The 20,180-nt window shown below is 43.6% G+C and overlaps 1 protein-coding gene across 6 annotated transcripts in view; it reads left to right on the top strand.

Moving 5' to 3' along the window:
• Window positions 1-20,180, top strand: part of Ccdc146 (coiled-coil domain containing 146) — a 156,188-nt gene that overhangs the window by 78,624 nt on the left and 57,384 nt on the right. For all 6 annotated transcript variants that reach the window (XM_042272898.2, XM_076565954.1, XM_042272899.2 and 3 more), the window contains 2 exons: window positions 16,885-16,967; window positions 19,244-19,453. In XM_042272898.2, the coding sequence (XP_042128832.1) occupies window positions 16,885-16,967; window positions 19,244-19,453 (293 nt within the window). The remainder of the gene's footprint in view (window positions 1-16,884; window positions 16,968-19,243; window positions 19,454-20,180) is intronic.

Genomic DNA, 20,180 nt, shown 5'->3' with positions numbered 1-20,180 from the left:
TTACCCGGCTTTAATTCCTCATTCACCATCACACAATGGACATAGTTGTTTCAGAATAACTCTACCAACAAAGTGACGGTGAAACAGATGTGGGTCTTTTTCCTTAGGGAACAACCTAGTCACGATTTCTACTAGAATTGCAATGGGCTCTGTACCAGCTCAAAACAGTTATATTCATTTTTTTAAATTTCAGTGATCACTTTTAAATTTTGTAGTTAAACCATTGTGTTATTCAACTTTATATCCACAAAACAGAAAGTATTGTAAGAATTTAAGCTTCTGCCTAGAGCTCATGCATGCTGTTTCCTCCATTTCCTTTCATAACGCTGTTTTAAGGCCTTTCTTTCCTTCATATTTGTAAATGCCTTTTTGTTACTCATAGGTGTCTTCTGAATTTTACAGTTTTCTTATAATGGTTATTTTTATCATAAGACCATTTAATGCCTTTGTCCACTGTACCCTCTTCCACCTTTCCTTTATATCTAGAATTAATTAGATGGCATCTCCTTCTTCAGACACTGTGCATCCTTGTGGTCTTCATACCTCTCCACCTGGACACCACTGGTTTCTCTGTCTTGTACTGTCTCCATCCATCTCAAGGTTATTCATTTCTGCATTTTTCTGTTCCACAGAATAGAACAGTGGTTAAGTCCCCAGAAAGTTTCTCACCAGCTTTGTGACCCTGCTCAGGATTTTCAACCATTACTTGAGTTTTCTTTGTATAAACTTTGGGTTATAATGTTAGTTTCATAATGATGTCATAAGTATTGAATATGTGGATAGCACATAATATAATATGTGATAATGCAGCAATATTTCAGTAAATAAAATGTTGATCAATTTAAACAATTTGTAAGAGGTGATTCATAATTTTTATGTGGGTATTCATGTAGTAAATATTTATTAAATCCATTTTTTCATTATTCATTTACTTGGTGAATATTTATGAATAATATTTCCTAAGTACTTCCTAATGAACAAGATTTTGAGTCTGCATGAGTTAGGTCTTAGTGATACAGTGGTGGAAGAGATGGACAAGGTCCCAACCCCAACAGAATTTTTCATCTTCTGTCTTACCAAAAGCCATTTCTAAGCCAGCAGCTTTGCTCCGAGAAGTCCCCTTTGATGTTTCCAGTTCCCTGGTGCTTGACACCCTGCAAAGAATGATCCCGTTTGCCCACCTTACTGGGTGCTGCTCAGTCCCTGCTTTATTCAAACCTCTACTGAAATGAAAACTGCTGGGGGATTGTTCAGAACTTCTCTGTACTTCCTTTACAGACTACAGTTTGGCTTTAAAACCCATAAACTATACTTCCCAGAAGATCATTAGCTTCAGGATAACATTTACAACAGAGGAAAGTTCTTCATGTCAACTGAGTGTTTCCTGTTTTTCAGCCCCAACAGAACTTAGCTGACTGATTGCTCCCATGTCTTTATAACCATTTTGAGCCTGTCTGTTGTTCCATCTCTGTTTTATTCCACTTAAACTAAACAGCAAGGTCCACATCAAAACCTATTTTAAATATAATTTTTATGACATTTGAATTCACCAACAAAGCATCAGATTTAGGTTTATGCTATTTTTTCATAAAATTATAGAAAAGCAGCAAGAAAATCTCTGCAAGTATGAAGTGTTAGATCTGAAGCCTGGGGAGACAGACTCATACAGCCTGATCCTCAGACAGGTCTAACAGTGAGCAAGGAGACAAGGACAGGCCCAAGGAATGGCCTCCCCAAAACTCCCACACCAGTTTAGAAGCTGGGCCTTCTTTTCAATCAGTTGAATGGCATTTTAAAGGGGATGGGTGGGTGGACGGGTGGTTTCAATACCAAATATCTACATGATCCATAAAAATAACAAAATGATAGAAACGGCCTGAGACTTAGTACATGGCACATACGTTGAACAAAAGGAGCAGATGGTACTCCTTATAAACGGGCAACCTCATCTAGTACCCACAAAGTCAGTTTCTTTTAAATAGCAGTTGTTTGGTACAATATTGAAATGTGAACCCGGAGTCATCGAATTTAATAAAATTTTCACAGATAGCTGAAAACTCAGGTTTTGATGGCAAAATCTAAAAATTTTTTAATGTTGACAATTAATTTTCTCATTTTTCAAAAACACCATGCACATTAAAAATACATGCACTGGCTGAGGAGATGGCTTAGTCATCAGCAAAGCACTTGCTACACACCATGAGGACCTGAGTTCAGATCCCCAGCACCTCCATAAAAAGTGGGGTATGGCGTAGAGCATACCTATAACCCCAGCACAGGAGAGGGGGAGACGGGAAGATCCTTGGGGCACACTGGCCAGCCAGGCTAGCCAAATTGGTGAGCTCTGGGTCAGTGAGAGACTCTGTCTCAAAAACTAAGGTGGAAAATGTTTAGGAAGACACAGGTGTCAACCTCTGATCTTCACACACTTTCACACACACACACTCACACACACACTCACACACACACACTCTCTCACACACTCTCACACACACTCACACACACACTCATACACACACACACACACACTCACTCCCAGGGTGTTTATACTGTTGGCTGCTAGTTTGTAATCTCTGGCTCAAATCATACCATTATGACATGGAATTAGGTCTGCCTTAAATATTTTGAAAATTATAGATGCCGTTTTACTTTATTTTTTATATGGAAATTTATAAATAGTTAATTTATCCTTAAACTTACAAGCAGTTTGTAGTAACTGGAAATATGTTACTTCCTTGAAGTGAGGCTATTTATGATTGCCAGAAAACACATCAAAATTTTTTGTAATAGTCAACTTAGTGAACTAGAAACAGATGTCTTTGGAGAAGTGTTCACTAGAATCTATTTAAATTTTTTCATTTAGTTTTATTACTTTGTTTTTGAAAGTTGGTATTAAATAAGGAAAGCTATGGTTATCTTAGTGATATGATACAGTTTTCTCTGCTTTTTCAAAAACTAAGACAAACTAAATAACTAGGTCTCTATCATAAAAACTAAATTTCTTGGAAAACTGTGTTAATTTTTTAATATCCATGCTTTTCCAGGGACATTCCAGGATAATTTGTTATGTAATTGCCAAGAATTATAGCCATTTTTGGTCACAAGTTAATTGTAGTGTTTTAAGAAATTTATAAGGCAGCTAAATGGTTCATATTAGTGTAGTAAAAAGTTTTTAACTTCTTAAATGTAATACTTTATGACATCCATTGAGTAAGTAAAGATTCATTTTTATTTCGCCTTCTACCCCGACCCCAGGAGTGTTTATTTGAATAGAAACATTCAGCGATTGCCTTTTTTTGACTTTCTTGTTTGGTCCACCGATCTACTGAAGTTGTTTGTTTTAACTAACTCTTAGTCATATATTCCAGACGTAGATCATGTTGAGTTGAGGACTTTTCCTGGGGGCAAGTTGTCAGGACAAAACATTTGGTAAGTTTTTATTCAAAGGCTCTTCCATTCTGAGCTATGGAGAGAGTATACAGTCTATGTACAATCAACTAATCCATAACTGATACCACGTTGATAGCCTTTTTTCCTTTGCATACAAACATGCACACACACACACACACACACACACACACACACACACACACACACACCCTCAATGATTCACATGTGTATATAGAAAGAGAAAGCCACACATTGTGACTTCCTTCAGGTATGCTTGACCCCTCCAGCCATCCCACAACCCCTAAGCATTCCAACAGACTCTGCAGACATGTGCTGAGCATGCACTATGGGTCCTAGATGGTATATGATCCCTGCCTTCTCAGAGCTTCTCCTGTAGATGAATTTCTAAACAGTCTTATTAAATAAGAAACACAGAGCCAAATACAGGGGTAAAAGTCATAGAGATCAGAGAAATAGGGATAACCTTAGCTCACCATGCCACTGTAGCTTCCCAAGAGAACCAGCTTCTTCCTATCTAACCTGCACCTTTATTGTCTTGCTGTTCTGCCTTCTCATTGGCTCTTAACCCAGCCACCTTACTTCCTCGTCACTGCCTGTCTGTACAAACCTCCAGGTCTCTATAGTTGGTACTGAGATTAAAGGCTTGGCTGTGTCTTTGAACACACAGAGACTCTGCCTGCCATATGATCGAGATTAAGGGCGTGTGCTACCACCCCCTGACTTTTGTTTATAGCTCCTTATCTATGTCTTCTGATCTCCAGGCAAACTTTATTTATTAACATACAAATAAAACATCACCATATTCCCCTCTGATGAGCATGGACTCTGTACAATGGGATAAGAGCTCTCCCCGAGAATATATGTCATCTCTCACCCATTTTCAGAACTTTAGTGTCAGGCTGTATTCTAAAATAGCAGATACCAAATAAACAAATGTGCCAAATCCATTCCCACTCATTCACCCACCCAACCCCTTTAAAATGCCATTCAACTGATTGAAAAAAGGCCCAGCTTCTAAACTGGTGTGGGAGCTTTGGGGAGGTATAGCATGAATCTTAAAGAGTCTTATTAATAAAATCAAACCTGAGCCAGGTATTGGGGTGAACACTGGAAGATCAGAGAGCCAGAGCAAGCCACAGCTACCTCACCTCACCAGATCCTCAGCTGGTCTTGTTTCCTCAGACTGGAGGCCTCTGAGTCCTCATCCAGAATGGGTCTCAGCTGAACTGCTGCTAGAAGCCTGAAAGCTTAACCAGCCAAATGCTTAACCAGCCAAATGCTTCTAGTTTCTGGTCCTCATGTCTTATATACTTTTCTGCTTTCTACCACCACTCCCTGGGATTGAAGGCTCGCTTTCTGGGATTAAAGGCATGAGTCACCATGCTTGGCTGTATCCTTGAACAGATGGATTTCTGCCTCTGGAATGCTAGGATTAAAGGCGTGTGCCACCACTGCCTATCCTAAGCATCTAGTGGCTGTTCTGTTCTCTGACCCCAGGTAAGTTTATTAGGGTGCACAATATTTTGGGGAACACAATAGCACCACAGGGAGGCCATTCCTTGGGCCCGTCCTTGTCTCCTTGCTCATTGTTAGACCTGCCGAGGATCAGGCTGTATGAGTGTGTCTCCCCAGGCTTCAGAGCTAACACTTCATACTTGCAGAGATTTTTCTTGCTGCTTTTCAGGGGTTCTACAAATGACTAAAACATCTGTAGAGCCCCTGAAAAGCCTCACGCTGGAGCCATGAGTTCAGGCCCCAGCTTATGTGACAAATATAGTGAACAAAACCGAACGGCTTCTCTATAGTAGCATAAGCTAACAAAAGCTGAAATTGAGAAGAAAATTCCATTCACAGTAGATTCAAAACAAGCAAGATACCTGAGAATAAATTTAATTAAAATAAATTGCTCATCCAAATGATGCCAGGATGTAAAACCCCTTACCAGCTCCAGCAAGAAGGGAACTCACAGGCCCTCAGGTTCCATTTTATGGTATTAGTGCAGAAACTGAAGCTGCAGCTCTGAGGGTTTTGTTCTTTATGATGAGCATGCCCACGCCTAGCTGAGGTTTTTGTTCTTTTTAAAGAGTGTGCCCGCGGTTAGCAGTTAAAGGCATCATTGTCCATCCCAGTCTCCCTTCTGGGAGGGGAAGTGAGGGTATTCCAAGTTGCCTCCCAGGTCATACTCCCTCTGGGCAAAAGCATCTTCCACATTTGAAGGTGGGCAGCAGAGGGCCTAGACTTCCTTTCTTGTGTGGGGCACCTCTGCCCTCCCTGAGCCCTCAGCCTAGAACTGGAATACACTGACTGACAGACAGCTGAGAGAGGAGAGACTCTCAGCACACAAGGGGGTTCTGAAAGCCGGGCACCCAGGCTGCTCCACAGCACAGGAAGCGCCCACATCCAGAGATATGGTCTGTTTTTCCCTGGGCTCATCCGTGTTCACAGGACAGCCCCCAGCGCAGTCTGGCGGTGGCTTTCATCTGAACAGCAAAGTGAATGAACAGCCAGCTGTGCGCATCCTCACACACTTGTGTCCTTCCATGAGCAATGCTCTGGCCAGCCAGAGAGCACTGGCTGTCCTGCAAGATTTGCTGCCCACATCACTCAAGGCCCTTGCAGGTGCAGAGGAGTGGAAGCCCCAGTGTGTGCAGGACTCAAAGCTAATTGGTCAGAGTCACATAAACAGAATTCCTCCTGGGACGCCTGTTGTCACCTGCCTCTACCCTGCTCTTCTGTGGTTTTGTTTTAATCTAACTGTTTCCCAAATTGACCGATTATGATCTGACATGATGTGATTGTTTTTGGTGATGCGAGACCCTTTGAGTTTTCTGCTGATAACCATTTGGTTCATGCTATGAAGGTCTTCAAGAAGCGTCCGGATTGTCTCATGTCCTACCTCTCAGGGCCACTGCTCCTGCTGCCATCCCTCCCAAGGACCCTGGAAGGTGGTACAGGTCTTTCAAACAGCTTCTATATACTAGCAATAACTTGCCCATAAATGAAATTAAGAAGAAAATCCCATTCATAATAGATTAAAATACCTGGAAATAAATTTAATAAAAATAAATGACTTGTCCAGTCCAATCCAATGGAATTGTTAGAATCCCAGATAATTACAATTTAACCAGGACAGTTGTGGAAGCTTAAAGGATGCAGCACGTATTGGCATGTTTGTGCTAGATATGCATTCAATGAATTTTGCTGTGTGTTTACCTTTACATGATTTTCATCTAACTGTGAGACCATGCATATAGCTAGGCACCTAAACTATTCAATGTCCATCTCGTTTGATACCTTAATGCCTGGGAGGTCCTGTTTGTCTCTTCTCTCTCCCCCTCACATTCCTGTGGCGGGCCACCAAAGGAGAAACCAGACAGCTGGGTGAACACAGTCCAGGCTCTCCTCCTTCTGTGAGCCTTGCCAGCCACAAAGAAGGAAAAAGAGAAGCCTGGGCAAGCCGGCCAGTTTGCCCCCACATCTCTGCTTTCCTCGTCCCATTTTAGGTCAAACTCTGTTCTCTGAGTTCTTCTGTTCTCTGTTCTTCTCCTCTCACATCTGCCTTCTGTGACAGAGAAGTTGGAGTAGAAGCAAATGGATGAACCCAAGATCTCCCAAGTACATTGCTGATTTTAAGAAAAACTTAAGTCAACAACAGTTTAATCAAAATTAATGAGAAGTTACAAGATGCCAAACTGTGCTAGAAGTCAAAGATGAGAACAGTGCTGTTCCTGCTGTCATCAAGGCGGGAGCAGTCGGAGACATGGTTGAAACCTTGCTAACAGGGGCTAAGGTGTACTATCACAGGTGTACAGTGGAGAGAAAGAAGGGATTTTGCATACCTGCAAGTTTTACCTGAAAGGAGCCATAGATGGGGCCACTGAGATTGATTCACTTACTTTTTTAGCTGCCTGTCTCCTGAGACAGGGTCTCATGCAGACTAGACTGGCCTTGAACTCCTGATTGTTCTGTCTCCATCTTCCAAGTGCTTGGATTCTAGGCATGTGTCTTGGCTTGATTCCTGGGATATTTTAAGAAAGTGGAGAGTAAAAAAGAGAGAAGAAATCACAGAGGAGAGAATCCAACAGTTTGGGGACTGTGCTGATTTCTATTACTGCCATAATAAATCACCACACATTTGTGGCTTAAACACAGTTTTACCATCTTGGAACTCTGAAGGTCATAAGTCCAACTTATGACCAAAATTGGATCATTTCTTAGGCTGTGTTCTTTAAGGGAGGCGTAGGGGAGTTTTTGGCCTCTTGTACTATTTGGCTCCTGACCACCTTCCTCCATGTTTGGAGTAAAGGCCTGCCTACTTTCCAAACTTTCCTTCTTCCTTCCTTTTCATCTTTCTAACATGGTCAGGAAATATTGTCTGCTGCTGAAAACTCTGGTGAGGAGATTGGGCACACTTGTATAATCCACAGTACCCCTCTACATCAGGGTCCGTGTTCTTAATCTGCAGAATTCTCTTGGTCCTGGAAAGTAACAAATATGCATGTCCCAGAATTAAGACATGGACATCTTGGTGGGAGCATTAATGTACCTAATACAGGAACTGTTCTGTGGGGCTGAAATGGTCAGTGGACATCAGAGACGGAGGAGAGAAGTTTAGATGAGTGGTAGCTGTTGGGTAATGAAGGCCCAGGATACCATGTGATGGAACCGGGCTGCATCCTGAAGCCCATTAAAGCAGGGTGAGAGCTATGTTGGCTGGTAGCCTGTAGGACAGACTCAAGGTAGTTAAGACCTAAAGCAGACAAAGTTGGTTATTGCCAACATCTCAATGAGAAGTGAGGAGATTTGTGCGTGCCACACCCTAGATTGTCCATTCTATAAAGCTATCTAGAAGAACATAATTCAACAGACTCTATAGAAGAAATGTCCATAACACCAGATGGCATTGTTTTCTATAGGGTGAGGGCCAAATCCTGAGGAACACCAACTTTTAAAGTGAGGGCCACTGAAGGAAGCAAGAGTAGCACAACCCCTATGCCCAAGGAACATCCAGGAAGAGGCAGTGGAAAGATTCTAAGAGCCAGAAGACTGGGAGGATTGCAGTGAGACAGTACCTTCTTAACACGCAGGAATGTTGCATCCATGAGCTCTCAACCAAAAGGCTGCCTGCACAAGACACACCGTCAGCACTCCAGCAGGAGCTGGGGGAAGGCCCATGAGGTACCATTCCTAGGTGAGGTGCTACAGGCAGTCAATGGCTGCTGAGGAAGGGAGCATCAGTTCTCATCAGGAACAAGCCCCCAGCAGGTTGTCCGCACCCCAGTGGCCAGCCCTACACCCATGTACACACAGGCAACACTAACTGGACTCAGTAGGTTATATATGAAGAGTGTATGACTTTGAGAAAGGGATGTGGGGAGACATAGGAGGAGTTGGTGAGGCAGGGAGAGGCAGATATAATCAAAATGCATTGTGTTTATATATGAAATTCTCAAAATAAAAATCTATCCACTCCCCCCACAAATTTCTAGGCATGCAAAATAGCAAGAAAATTTTTCCTACCACAAGAAAAAGTGTCCCATGGGAGAGACATAGTAGCGCTGATAGCTAAGGATTGAGAACCGCTATTATAAATGCTTTATATGTTGGGGAAAGGGAGAAGAAAGCCTCCATATAACAAGGGAAGCAGAAATTTTTAAAATTCCCAAATCAGATTTGTGAAGACAAACATCCAGTCTTGGAATGAAGAAGTCACTGAACAGAATCAGCAAATAAGACTTGGAGGAAAAGGTGAGTGAACAGCTGTAGCAAGTACTGTCCCAATCCAAGCCTGAAAAGTCGAGATGAACGGAAAGATCTTCTAACAACAGAAGAATGAGAAGTCCCAGTCAGGCTACTGGCGTGCTGAGCAGGCGGTATGTCCTGTATGTGGAAGGAGAGAGACTGGGGCGAGGAGCAGAAGAGACGAAAATGGAAGAAAAGTAGGTTCATTATGTGGGAGCCGAGCATCTGCGGTGGTGGTTCTTGTTTGTTTCTATGTGAGAACAGTGAACAGATTTGTGGGTTGAGGATAATGACAATAAAATGGCTGTCTTTGATTAAGCCTTGATTTGTGAACCGAAATACTAGATAGTATGTGATATCTTCATCCATTCAGTCTTGGCCTTTGTCATCTTGTAAGATGAGGACTGCCCCAGTGTGCTTTCTGTTGCTGTGATAAACAGCAGGACCACAAGCACCTTGGGGGTGGGAAGGGTTTATTTCACCTTACAGGTTACAATTCATCATAAAGGGAAGTCAGGGCAAGAATTGAATATGGGAGCCCGGAGGCAGGAAAAGAAGCAGAACGCATGGAGAACTGCTTACTGGCTTGTTCAGCTATCTTTCTTATACAGTGCAGCCTACCTCCATAGGGACTGGCACTACCCACTGGGCTATACCTGCCTATATCAATTAGTACAAGTCAGTCTGATCCTAGCAAATTCTTCAGCTGAGGTTCTCTCTTCCCAGGTTCCTCTAGGTTTGTGTCAAGTTGACAGAGACAGGAGGACTATTTTTTCCTGTCTTTTACAGCTGAATAAATTGAGTTATGGACTGACTAAAAATATTCCACATTACATATTTTAAAAGTAGCAGAGCTGGAATCCAAGCCAAAGCCCATGTGTTATGTATGTGGTGCTGAGCCAACATGAAGGGAGAGGTTATTAAGGTAAGGCAGATGCCCTAGCTAATGGCTTCATGCCCAGGAAGACCTGGGGTCATGTGACAGCACAGGGAGATGGATTGGACTTGACCAAGAAAAAAATGGGAAATCAGTGAGGAGTGGACAGCGATAAACCTGTTGATACAGAGATGAGTTCAGGTCGGTGGGGAAACTGAAGGCTGATACAGCTAATGTCTGGTTAGAAATGTCAAACATGGGGTAGGGAAGCAGTGTAGCTGAGGGCGTGCATGCATTTGGGAATCGCTTCAAATGTCTGTGCTACTGATTTCCAGCTGCGAAAGAGAGATGAGCAGGAGAAGTGTAGAAGTGGAAAGATGTACACTTTAGCGCCATCCAGAAGCATGCTAGGCATTTTTAAGGGAAGCCAGATACTGTCAGCGAGGCCAGCACACCTTGGACACACCCGGGTTCCTGTGCACACCCACACAAACTCTAATTGTTTCCTCATGCTGACCCGCTTTTAGATAAGGTCACTTGGTACAAGATCTTACTGAGCTGTTACTTTCCTTGGAATGTTCTAACATTTTGAATTTTTTCCATATTATTCCATGTCATCCACAAATCGTGAACTCTTGTTAAACTTTTAGCTACAGAGTAAATGTTTCCTTCAGGTCACAATTACCAAGTAGGCAGTTCAGTAACACAAGCTCCTATTGTGAAGTCGTGTTTGTGAACTCGTGACATTCTATCTAACCTTTCATGTGTGTACTCTCTAACAGTTTAGCATTGGCCTTCGAGCTGCATTTCTTTGATTCTGCATTTTTAAAACATGACACACTTGGTTTCTGGACCCACTTGTACCATGCAATGTGAAAATGCAACCATTTTTTCCCTCATCTGATACTGTGCATGAATAAAACAGTTTTATCCACTAGAACTGAGTCCAAAGTTCCTAGCCACAGATGGAGCACCTTAAAGAAACAGTCTGCAACTTCACAGAAAAGGAAGCTTTGCTGAGTATAAGCATCCACGTTATGGCTTATTTATTCTCTCTCTCTCTCTCTCTCTCTCTCTCTCTCTCTCTCTCTCTCTCTCCCTCCCTCCCTCCCTCCCTCCCTCCCTCCCTCCCTCCCTCCCTCTCTCTCTCTCTCTCTCTCTCTCTCTCTCTCTCTCTCTCTCTCTCTCTCTCTCTCTCTCTCTGTGTGTGTGTGTGTGTGTGTGTGTGTGTGTGTGAGTGTGTGTGTGTGTGTGCAGATGCATGTGAAGACCACAGGTCAGCAGTTCTGTGTGTCTCAGCCTCCTCGGCACTGGGATTACAGGTGCATGCATGTGGCTTTTTACATTGAAACTGTAGGTCCAAACTCAAGTCTTCATGCTTGTTTGTCATGAACTTTACTGACTGAACCTTCTCCTCAGCCCTGACAGCTTGATTTGAAGGAAGCAAATATCTTTTTCATACTGTGATTGTTTTCTTTATAAAAGAGATTTGTTTTCAGTAGGGGAGATTATGGTGATATTTTATTTGTACTGAAATGTGATTTTATTTGTATGTTAATAAATAAAGTTGCCCGGGGGTCAGAGCTATTAGCAAGCCATATCAAAATCTGGGCAGTGGTGGTGCATGCCTTTAATCCCAGCACTTGGTAGGCAGAGCTACTACAAAGACAAATAAAATATTTTTTTCCACTGAGCTTTTATGAGTTCATAAGGTACCAAGGACCAGTGGAGAGATAAAGATGGCTAAGAGGCAAACCTCTCTAGCTTTCCTGCTTCGTCTGTGGCCATAAAACCTGCCAACATGCATCCTTGGCCCACCTGCCATTAGGCTCCCGACAGCTTACTGCCAAGGATGGCCCTGTGTTCAGAGGACACAGCCAACCTCTGCTGTAATCCAGCCGTCTCCTCTCAGGTCTGACCTACCTTGCTCCAGCTTGGAATTCTGCTCTGAGTTCCATTGTTTATAGCAATCATGTCTAGCATATTTTAATAGCCTTTAATTACTAAAAATGTAGCTGGGCAATGCGAGAAAGGAAAGAAAGAAGGGAAGAAGGGGAAGGAGGGACAGATGGACAGACAGACAGACAGACAGAGACAGAGAGAATGAATACAAGCAAACAGAAATAGAAATAGGAAAGTGGTACAGACTTACAACCCAAAGACCATTTTAGCATCTTGGTTTGGGCTCTGTCATACACTCAAATGTAAAATCAGATCCTGTTCCACGTGAAGAACTTACCTTCCCGCTGAGATTCTCGGCTTCACTTTGTGTCGTGTGTCCCCCACCCACCGACACACACACACACCAGGCCTGAAATCGGCCATTTTCTTGACATTTACTTGCTTCTTTTAGTGGAAATAACATTAAAGAATAGGTTGTGGATGTTAGGAAGAACTTGTTGCTAACGTGGCACTGATACTAGCTATACCTTGTTAATGTACAAAGTTAGGATTTAAAACTAATAGTAATTTTTTTATTAAATTGTACTAATTTCTTGGGCTTTTACAGTTGCACATCTTTCTTTCATATTGGAAATCTTGAATTCCCACTTGTGTTTTTGTTTTATTCAATCAGAATACACATAGCATAAAATGTACTCCAGTGAAGTTTAATATATATACACAGTTGTATTATCAGCAGGTTCTAATTTTAAAATATTTCCACTATACCAAAAGTAAATAATCTTTCTTTATACACTATTCCTCTTGGCTGCCATATCTGCACAATCACTAAATCTGTTTTGTTTGAGTAGATTTGCCTGTGTAAGACAAACACAGAATGTAGTCTTTTGTGTCTGAGCATTCATGATTTTAATGAGTGCAAGCTCATCCTTGCTGTACCAAGTGTCAGGACCCCTTTCCTTTTAAACTGTAGAATAACACTACATTGTATGGACGTTCATTTTGTTTTTCCATTCATTCATCAATTGATGGGTGTAAGTGTTTTTTATAAAGGTCTTTTTAAATTTTGTATGTATGAGTATTTGCCTGCATGTTTATGTGTGCACCACATGTATTCAGTTTCCACAGAGGCCAGAAACGAATTTTGGGTTTCCAGGAACTGGGGTTAAAGCTTATTGTGTGTGATGGAGGAGGTGCTAGGAACTGAATCTGAGTCTTCTCACAAAAGCAGCAAGTGTTTTTAACAGCTGAGACATCTTCCCAGCCCCTAAATCGTTTCTTCTAAAACTGCTTTAAATGATGCTGCTGTAAGCATTTGTGTCCAAGTTTTTACATGAGCCTGTTCTTTCCATTTGCTTGGGCACACTGTCACTCTTTCCTGTGCTTTTTGAGTTTTTGTCTGATAGCATGACCTTTCCAGCCTGGAGACCCGCATTTCATGTGCAGCAGATCTCCTACAATTATTCTCTCTTTTGTGGGTTATCTTGGCATGTCTTTGTGCTCCCTTTACTTTTGACAGAGAGCTTAGTCGACCAATGGTTGCTTTCTTTCTTTTTTAAAATCACTCTGACTATGCCATCTCTACTATTCACTGGTTTCTGTTGTGAGAAATCACCCATTAACAATGAGTTACATTTAAATTTGTTGCTTTTCTTGTTGCTTTCAAGACTTTCCTCTTTATCTTTGACTTTTAGTAGCCTCATGAAGTGTGTGGATGTATCAGTGTCCACTGTAATTCTTCAGGGCCCTTTTCTGCCTCTACTGGTATCACAGAGTTCTCAGCCTCCTCCTGTAGCCCTTGTGGAGACTTATACACTAGTCAGGGAAGACAAAAATCAATCACACAGCTGTATTACAGATCACAGTGTGCTGCATTAGATCAAATGCAGAGTTCTGGATGCAGGAGGGGATTGGTGAGTCAAGAGTGCCTTTCATAAAGCAGTGTTTAGACCAAGGTATGAGAAAGAGTTGGAGTGAAGAAAGGGAGTGAAAAATGGTCAAAGAGACCCCATGGAAAAGGAACTAGATCTGTGAGGCAGTGATGGTCTGAATGAAAACGGCCCCTGGAGGCTCTTATCTTTGCGTGCTGAGTTACCAGTTGATGAACTGTTTGGAAAGGATTAGGAGGTGTGACCTTGTTGGAGGAGGTGTGTCATTAGGACTTGGCTTCTAGGATTCAAAAGTCCATGCCAGACCTAGTCTGTCTGTCTGTCTCTGTCTCTCTTTCTGTTTCTTTGTCTGTCTGTCTGTCATCTCTTGCTTGCTGCCTGTGGATCAGGATATAAAGCTCTCAGCTACTGCTATAGCACCAGGCCTGTCTGCTTCCCACCGTGATAATAGTGGACTCACTATTCTGAAACTGTAAGCAAGACTCCAATTAAATATTTTCCTTTATAAGAGTTTCCATGGTCATGGTGTCTCTTCATAGCAATAGAACCATAACTAATACAGAGATTATGGAAATTAAAGGCAGCCAGTGTGCCAGAAGACTAGAAGCTTGAAAAGATGCTGAGAAACAGCCTGGAAGAAAAGCAGGGCCATGTAGGACCTCCGGATCTTGAATCCCATGGGTCTTGAATTTTATTCTGTGTGCTGATTAGTCATCTTATGTCAACTTGACACAAACTAGAGTCATCTGAGAGGAAGTAACCCCAACTGAGAAAATGCTTTTGGTAGGTCAGCCTGCAGGGCAGTGGTTCTCAACCTTCCTAATGCTTTGACCCTTTAGTACAGTTCCTCATGCTGTGCTGACCCCCAACCATAAAATCATTTTTGTTGCTACTTCATAACTGTAATTTTGCTACTGTTGTGAATCATAATGTAAATATTTGTGTTTTCCAATGATTTTAGGCAACCCCTGTGAAAGGGTCATTCCACCCCTCAAGGGGTTATAACTCACAGGTTGAGAACTGCTGCTTTAGGACATTTTAAACTAGTGATTGAAGGGGGAGGGCCCAACCAATTATGGAAGCTATCACTTCTGGTCTGGTGGTCCTGGATTTTATAGGAAATCATGCTGAGCAAGCCAGTTAGCAGCATACTCCATAGCCTCTGCACCAGCTCCTGCCCCCAGGTTCTCATCCTGCTTGAGTTCCTGCCCTGACTTCCCTCAGTGATGGACTATTACCTAGAAGTGTAAGCTGAACTACAGACTCCCACATTGCTTTTGGTCATGATATTTTATCACAGCAATAGAAAACCAGCTAAGTCATTCTACATGATTTTGAGCACCCAGCACAACATGACTTTGTTTAACTTTTGAAAAGAATGACTATGAAAGATAATCAGGTGGGAACCCCTAGTGGGACCAGGAGAGGGAGAGCAAGAGGAAGAAGAGGCAAGTAAAAGGTTTTGTAGTCATCCAGCTAAGAGATGGTGTGACTTGACCTAATAGAATAAGGAAAGAGGGAAGTGGGTGGACTGAAAAACATAAATCTCTATTTCTACTCTATGGTACCAAATTATTAACATCTATAATTCAATCATCAAATTTCTCATTGTGTTATGATTTTAACAAGATAAAGCTTAAGTAATTGATATTTTATTATGATATTTATTAACTAATTATTCCTCTTCTCAGAGAGTAAATCAGATATGTTTTATGAGAAATAAAAAAGAACAAATAGAGCTCATGGAACCCCTACAATGAAGGATTGTAGGAGCCATAGGGAGGGGAGGACACCAGGAGAACATGGCCCACAGAATCAACTAAGCAGGCCTCACAGAGACTGAAATAGCAATCATACAGCCTGCATGAGCCTGCACTAGGTCCTCTGTATATATATATTAATATATATATATATTATGGTTGTTTAGCTTGGGGTTTTTGTGGGACTCCTAGCTGTGGGAATGTTGCCAAAACTGACTCTTTTGCCTACTCTTGGGACCTTTTCTTCCTACTGGGTTGCCTTGCCCAGCCTTGATATGGGTTTGTACCTAGTCTTGTTGCATCTTGTTATATTTGGTGAGGTGCAGTGGATCTGGGGAAAAGGGGGGATGGGGGAGGGATGGAGGGAGGGGAGGCTGTGGTTGGGATGTGTTGTATTGAGAGAAGAATAAACAAAAAGAAAGAGAAAGGAAAGGAAGGAAGGAAGGAAGGAAGGAAGGAAGGAAGGAAGGAAGGAAGGAAGGAGAAATGGGGGGAGGGAAAAGAAGGGGAGGAGCCTATCTGCAGAAATAGGAGAAGAGGTAATACTCAAGTGATTTATGTGTGTTCACAGAAATTGTAAAAGAAGATATGCTGTTAGCTTTAACAAGAGAGTTTGTGGGATTACTACATGAAAACAGAGTGAATGCATTTCTATTTTTTATACTTGTTTATTTATATATACATGCATATATAGACATTAAAAAACAGCTTGCAGGAAAAAAGGAACAAATGATACCCCATTATATAGATAGTAAACTTTGCCTTCAAGGACATCAGGCAAGGGGTGTGACCTTGGATTATTTTTTAAACTGGACTACAGAAGTGTCAGTCCTGATGGTTTTAACTAAAACCCTGGAAAGGTTCTTTTGCTAAGTTTTGGTTTCAGATGTTAGGACATTTCTGAGAATGGAGTGACTGATGGATGACCCTTTCTCAGAAGATGCACAGTGGTTATCTTCTCTCGACTTACAGGTGGCTGTCCTGGTAGTCCACACTATTCAAAATGATTGCTTAGCCCAGAAGTAATTTTTTTAGAATAACAAGATATTTGATTCTTTGTGTTTCTGGATAAAGAAACCATAGCCTAGAGAAGTTTAAAGATCTGTTCAAGAGCAAAGAGCTTACAAGAGGCAGACTGGAGCTGCTGTGAACATCCAGCAGCTGACAAAAGTGCCACACTGCTGCACATGTAACCGTTCTAATGCTCAGCTGGAAGATTTTAGAAGAACACATGAGACCTTTTACCTCCTCCATAGGCATAAGGACAGTGACGGCTAACAGAAGCCGATGTTCTCTTTCCTAGTTGCATTCTATGGGAAAGCTTCCTGGAACCAGAATGGCGGAGTTGAAAGCCAAGTACACCTTGCTGCACGACATGGTGGTGAGGTATGCTATCCGCCAGCGCAGAGACACCTTATGTCGTCTCCCTGTTTCCCACGTATAATGAATGAGACTTCTCTTCACTTTTGTTCCCTCCAAATGTGGAGTCTGAGGCAAGGATCAGAGTTCAGGTGGCTTTAGAGATGATTAGGGAAGACACTGTGAGTGAGTAGGGACGTGATACTGAAAAGGAAGAATCCAGATGGGTGGGGTCATCTGTGGTTCATGCTGTGGGCAGCAGGGGCCCAGTCTTAGGGATTTACTGACTGAGTATTTGGAACAATCTTAGCTCTGCCACCAAGAAGTGCCAAAGGCGGGGTATTTGTCCGCTTGTCTCCATCCCTCCTTAAGAATTGCTCCTGGAGAAATTAACTCTTGAACTTCCAAATGACAAGCATGTGTGTAGGGCCAGGAGTTCTCAGGCAGAGGGACCTGGGTGCTGATTTATGTGTGGTGACTATCTATTGAAGACACTTGGGAGAAGAGGGTTTGGTGGAACACTGAAGGCATGTGCATTCCTGCAGGACCCCTCCCCAGCTGTCACTCAGAACTATAGATTCTGTGACAGCTCAGACTTGGACCTAAGACTTCCATCTGTACTGCTCACTACCTCCTCCTATCCCACCCTACTCTGCAGCTAAGTCCAGGCCGCCAGACTAGGTGTCCACAGAATAAGTCAGCAGCTTTGCCCAGAGTCTATTTGCCACTGGGGATTGAAGCCATCTGAGGAACTCTGATCTACTCAGTAACAAATACCAGTGATATCTTCTGCTTCCAGGTTGTGTTGTGAAAGAGCCACTTCCCTTCTGCTGGTCACATTTTATCTCATCTTGACTCCTTACTTCCTTCTCTACCCATTACAAAACCCACCACTCTGCCCCAAGCCCACAGGGAAGCATGAAGAAGCAGACTCCATACTTTCGCTCTTGACGCTGCAGGCAGGCAGATGTGGGTTGGAGGTGCTGAACTGACATTGACTGAGTCTTCCACAAAAACTACATTGGAAGTTACACTCTCTTTTACTGACACTGTATGTCCAGAGCATTTGTGTAAATTGCACTTTCGTTCTGACTGGGAGCTAACTGCTGAACTGCCTCCTTTCTGTGCGAGGGAGCACTGTGGCCTGATCCAACACGGACAGCTCATGCCAGATGAACAGCGAGCTTGTTAACATACAAGAACACTGAAGCATAAGAGGATAACTCCCATTTCCATTCCTGGAAATTGGAGATGTTCACATCAGCATCACTCTGCTTGCTCTCTGGCACCTACTGTAGTTCCTGGAACGTATTATGTTCCAATAAATGTGTGGCTGGATGCCACTGAACACATGACACAGTAAAGCCTGGGAATGTAGGGGGAGCCAGTCACCTCATCTGAGACAGGCTTGACCGGGTTATGGGCATCTCTGCAAATGAGCTAAAACCCAGAGGCTTTTCTTGGTAAGGAAATGGAGTGGAGTACACACACACACAGCGCTGGCAAATAGCAAAGGCTTGCCTCTGAATTCAGGGCGGGGGGTTGCTAATGTGAGGGCATCAGGACAGATACGTCATGGCTAGGAGAAGTTGAGCCAGTGCTAGCTCGTAGCATGCACGAGTTCTAGAATATTCTTGGGGATATTTCAAGTCCACTTCCTGTGTCTATCCAGATCTGCCTGTAGCCGAGGGGTAACCACGTCACTAGACAGCCCACAGAATACAACTGGGGATGTAGGACTCCTCCTTTCTGTGGTGTTTAAGTCTAGTTCTAGACAGGCATCAGGGTGGAATTTAAAACTGATTAATTAATGTCCATAATTTTATAGGAGAATGTTCCTGGTTTCCCAGTAGTGGTCATTAGAGGAGTGCTTGATGTCTTAGGGGAGAAGATCTTGGCGTAGTCACATTTAGAAAAGTAAAGACACCAAGAAAAATAGGTTGCTGGGGCTGTTGAGGGGCCTGCTTTCCTCTCTTCATTTCCCCTTCCTTGGAAGTCCTGGTCTTTCTTCAAAGTCAGAGGGGACATCCTGTTCCCTTGGAATCACGTGCTTTCTCCGTTGTCCCCAGTGTCTGGATCTAGACACCTCTGGAAGTACTGGTGACCAGGCCCGGCAGCTGGCTGAGTATATCCCGTCTCCCTGCTAGAGGGTGGGCAGCCTCATTCATTACTGCGCTGAGACTTGGCCCTGAAATGGGGACCAAGTGTGACACGCTCCCACCCTATCCCCAAACCCTCTCAGGAATAAGGGGGTCCTGAGGATGTGCACTCCCTCTCTGTCAATGTCGTTCCCTGTAACCCAGCACACAAGAGTCAGAGGTGCAGCTGCTGGAGAATGCCAAGAACTTCACCGAGCAGATCCAGCAGCAACTGGTCCGTCTGCAGCAAGCGGATGACTTCCCCAACGTCTTCTCCACTGAGGTCTGCAAACTGAGAGAGCAACTGCTCAAGTACCAGAATGAATATGCCGCAGTGCAAGAAAGGGAGTACCACAACCAGTACAGGCTGAACAGGTGAGCTCCCCGCCTGGAGCCGGTTCCACAGAGGTGCGGGCCGCGGGCGAGGTCCACAGAGGTGCGGGCCGCCGGGCGAGGTCCACAGAGGTGCGGGCCGCCGGGCGAGGTCCACAGAGGTGCGGGCCGCCAGGTGAGGTCCACAGAGGTGCGGGCCGCCAGGTGAGGTGCACAGAGGTGCGGGCCCACTGGGTGAGGTCCACAGAGGTACGGGCCCGCTGGGTGAGGTCCACAGAGGTGCAGGCCGCCGGGTGAGGTCCACAGAGGTGCGGGCCGCCGGGCGAGGTCCACAGTGGTGCGGGCTGACTAGGTGAGATCCCAGCACCCTGGAGAGGGTTTCACAGTGATGCAGGCTGTTTGCACATGACCAGTTAAGCTGGGAAGGTGTTCAGGTACAAGGAGAATGACCTAATAACTATAAGTGCGCCCCCCCCGCAGTTTCCCCCTTGATTCTTAGCACTAAAAGATCACACAAGTGCTGCAAAAATAAGTCTGGTGACAGAAATCCCTGCCGTGTTTTCTGAGTGTCAGGGACTCCAGAGCTTTGGAGGCTGCTGCCAAAAAACACACTACACAGAGCAAGGACTTGGTGGCCTCTTTTGCTCCCCTGTCCTTCCTCTGCTCTCTCTTTCTCATCCCCTCTCCTCTCTCCCTGTGGTTCCTGACAGCCCACATCATGTTGCCTGGCACCCAGGTCACATCTCCCTCACTTCTTTCTTCTAACACA

This window comes from Peromyscus maniculatus, chromosome 3, assembly GCF_049852395.1.
Source record: "Peromyscus maniculatus bairdii isolate BWxNUB_F1_BW_parent chromosome 3, HU_Pman_BW_mat_3.1, whole genome shotgun sequence".
In the NCBI taxonomy this organism is placed as follows: domain Eukaryota; kingdom Metazoa; phylum Chordata; class Mammalia; order Rodentia; family Cricetidae; genus Peromyscus; species Peromyscus maniculatus.
The sequence above is the reverse complement of the archived record's forward strand: the minus strand, read 5'-3'. Positions and strand labels throughout refer to the sequence as shown.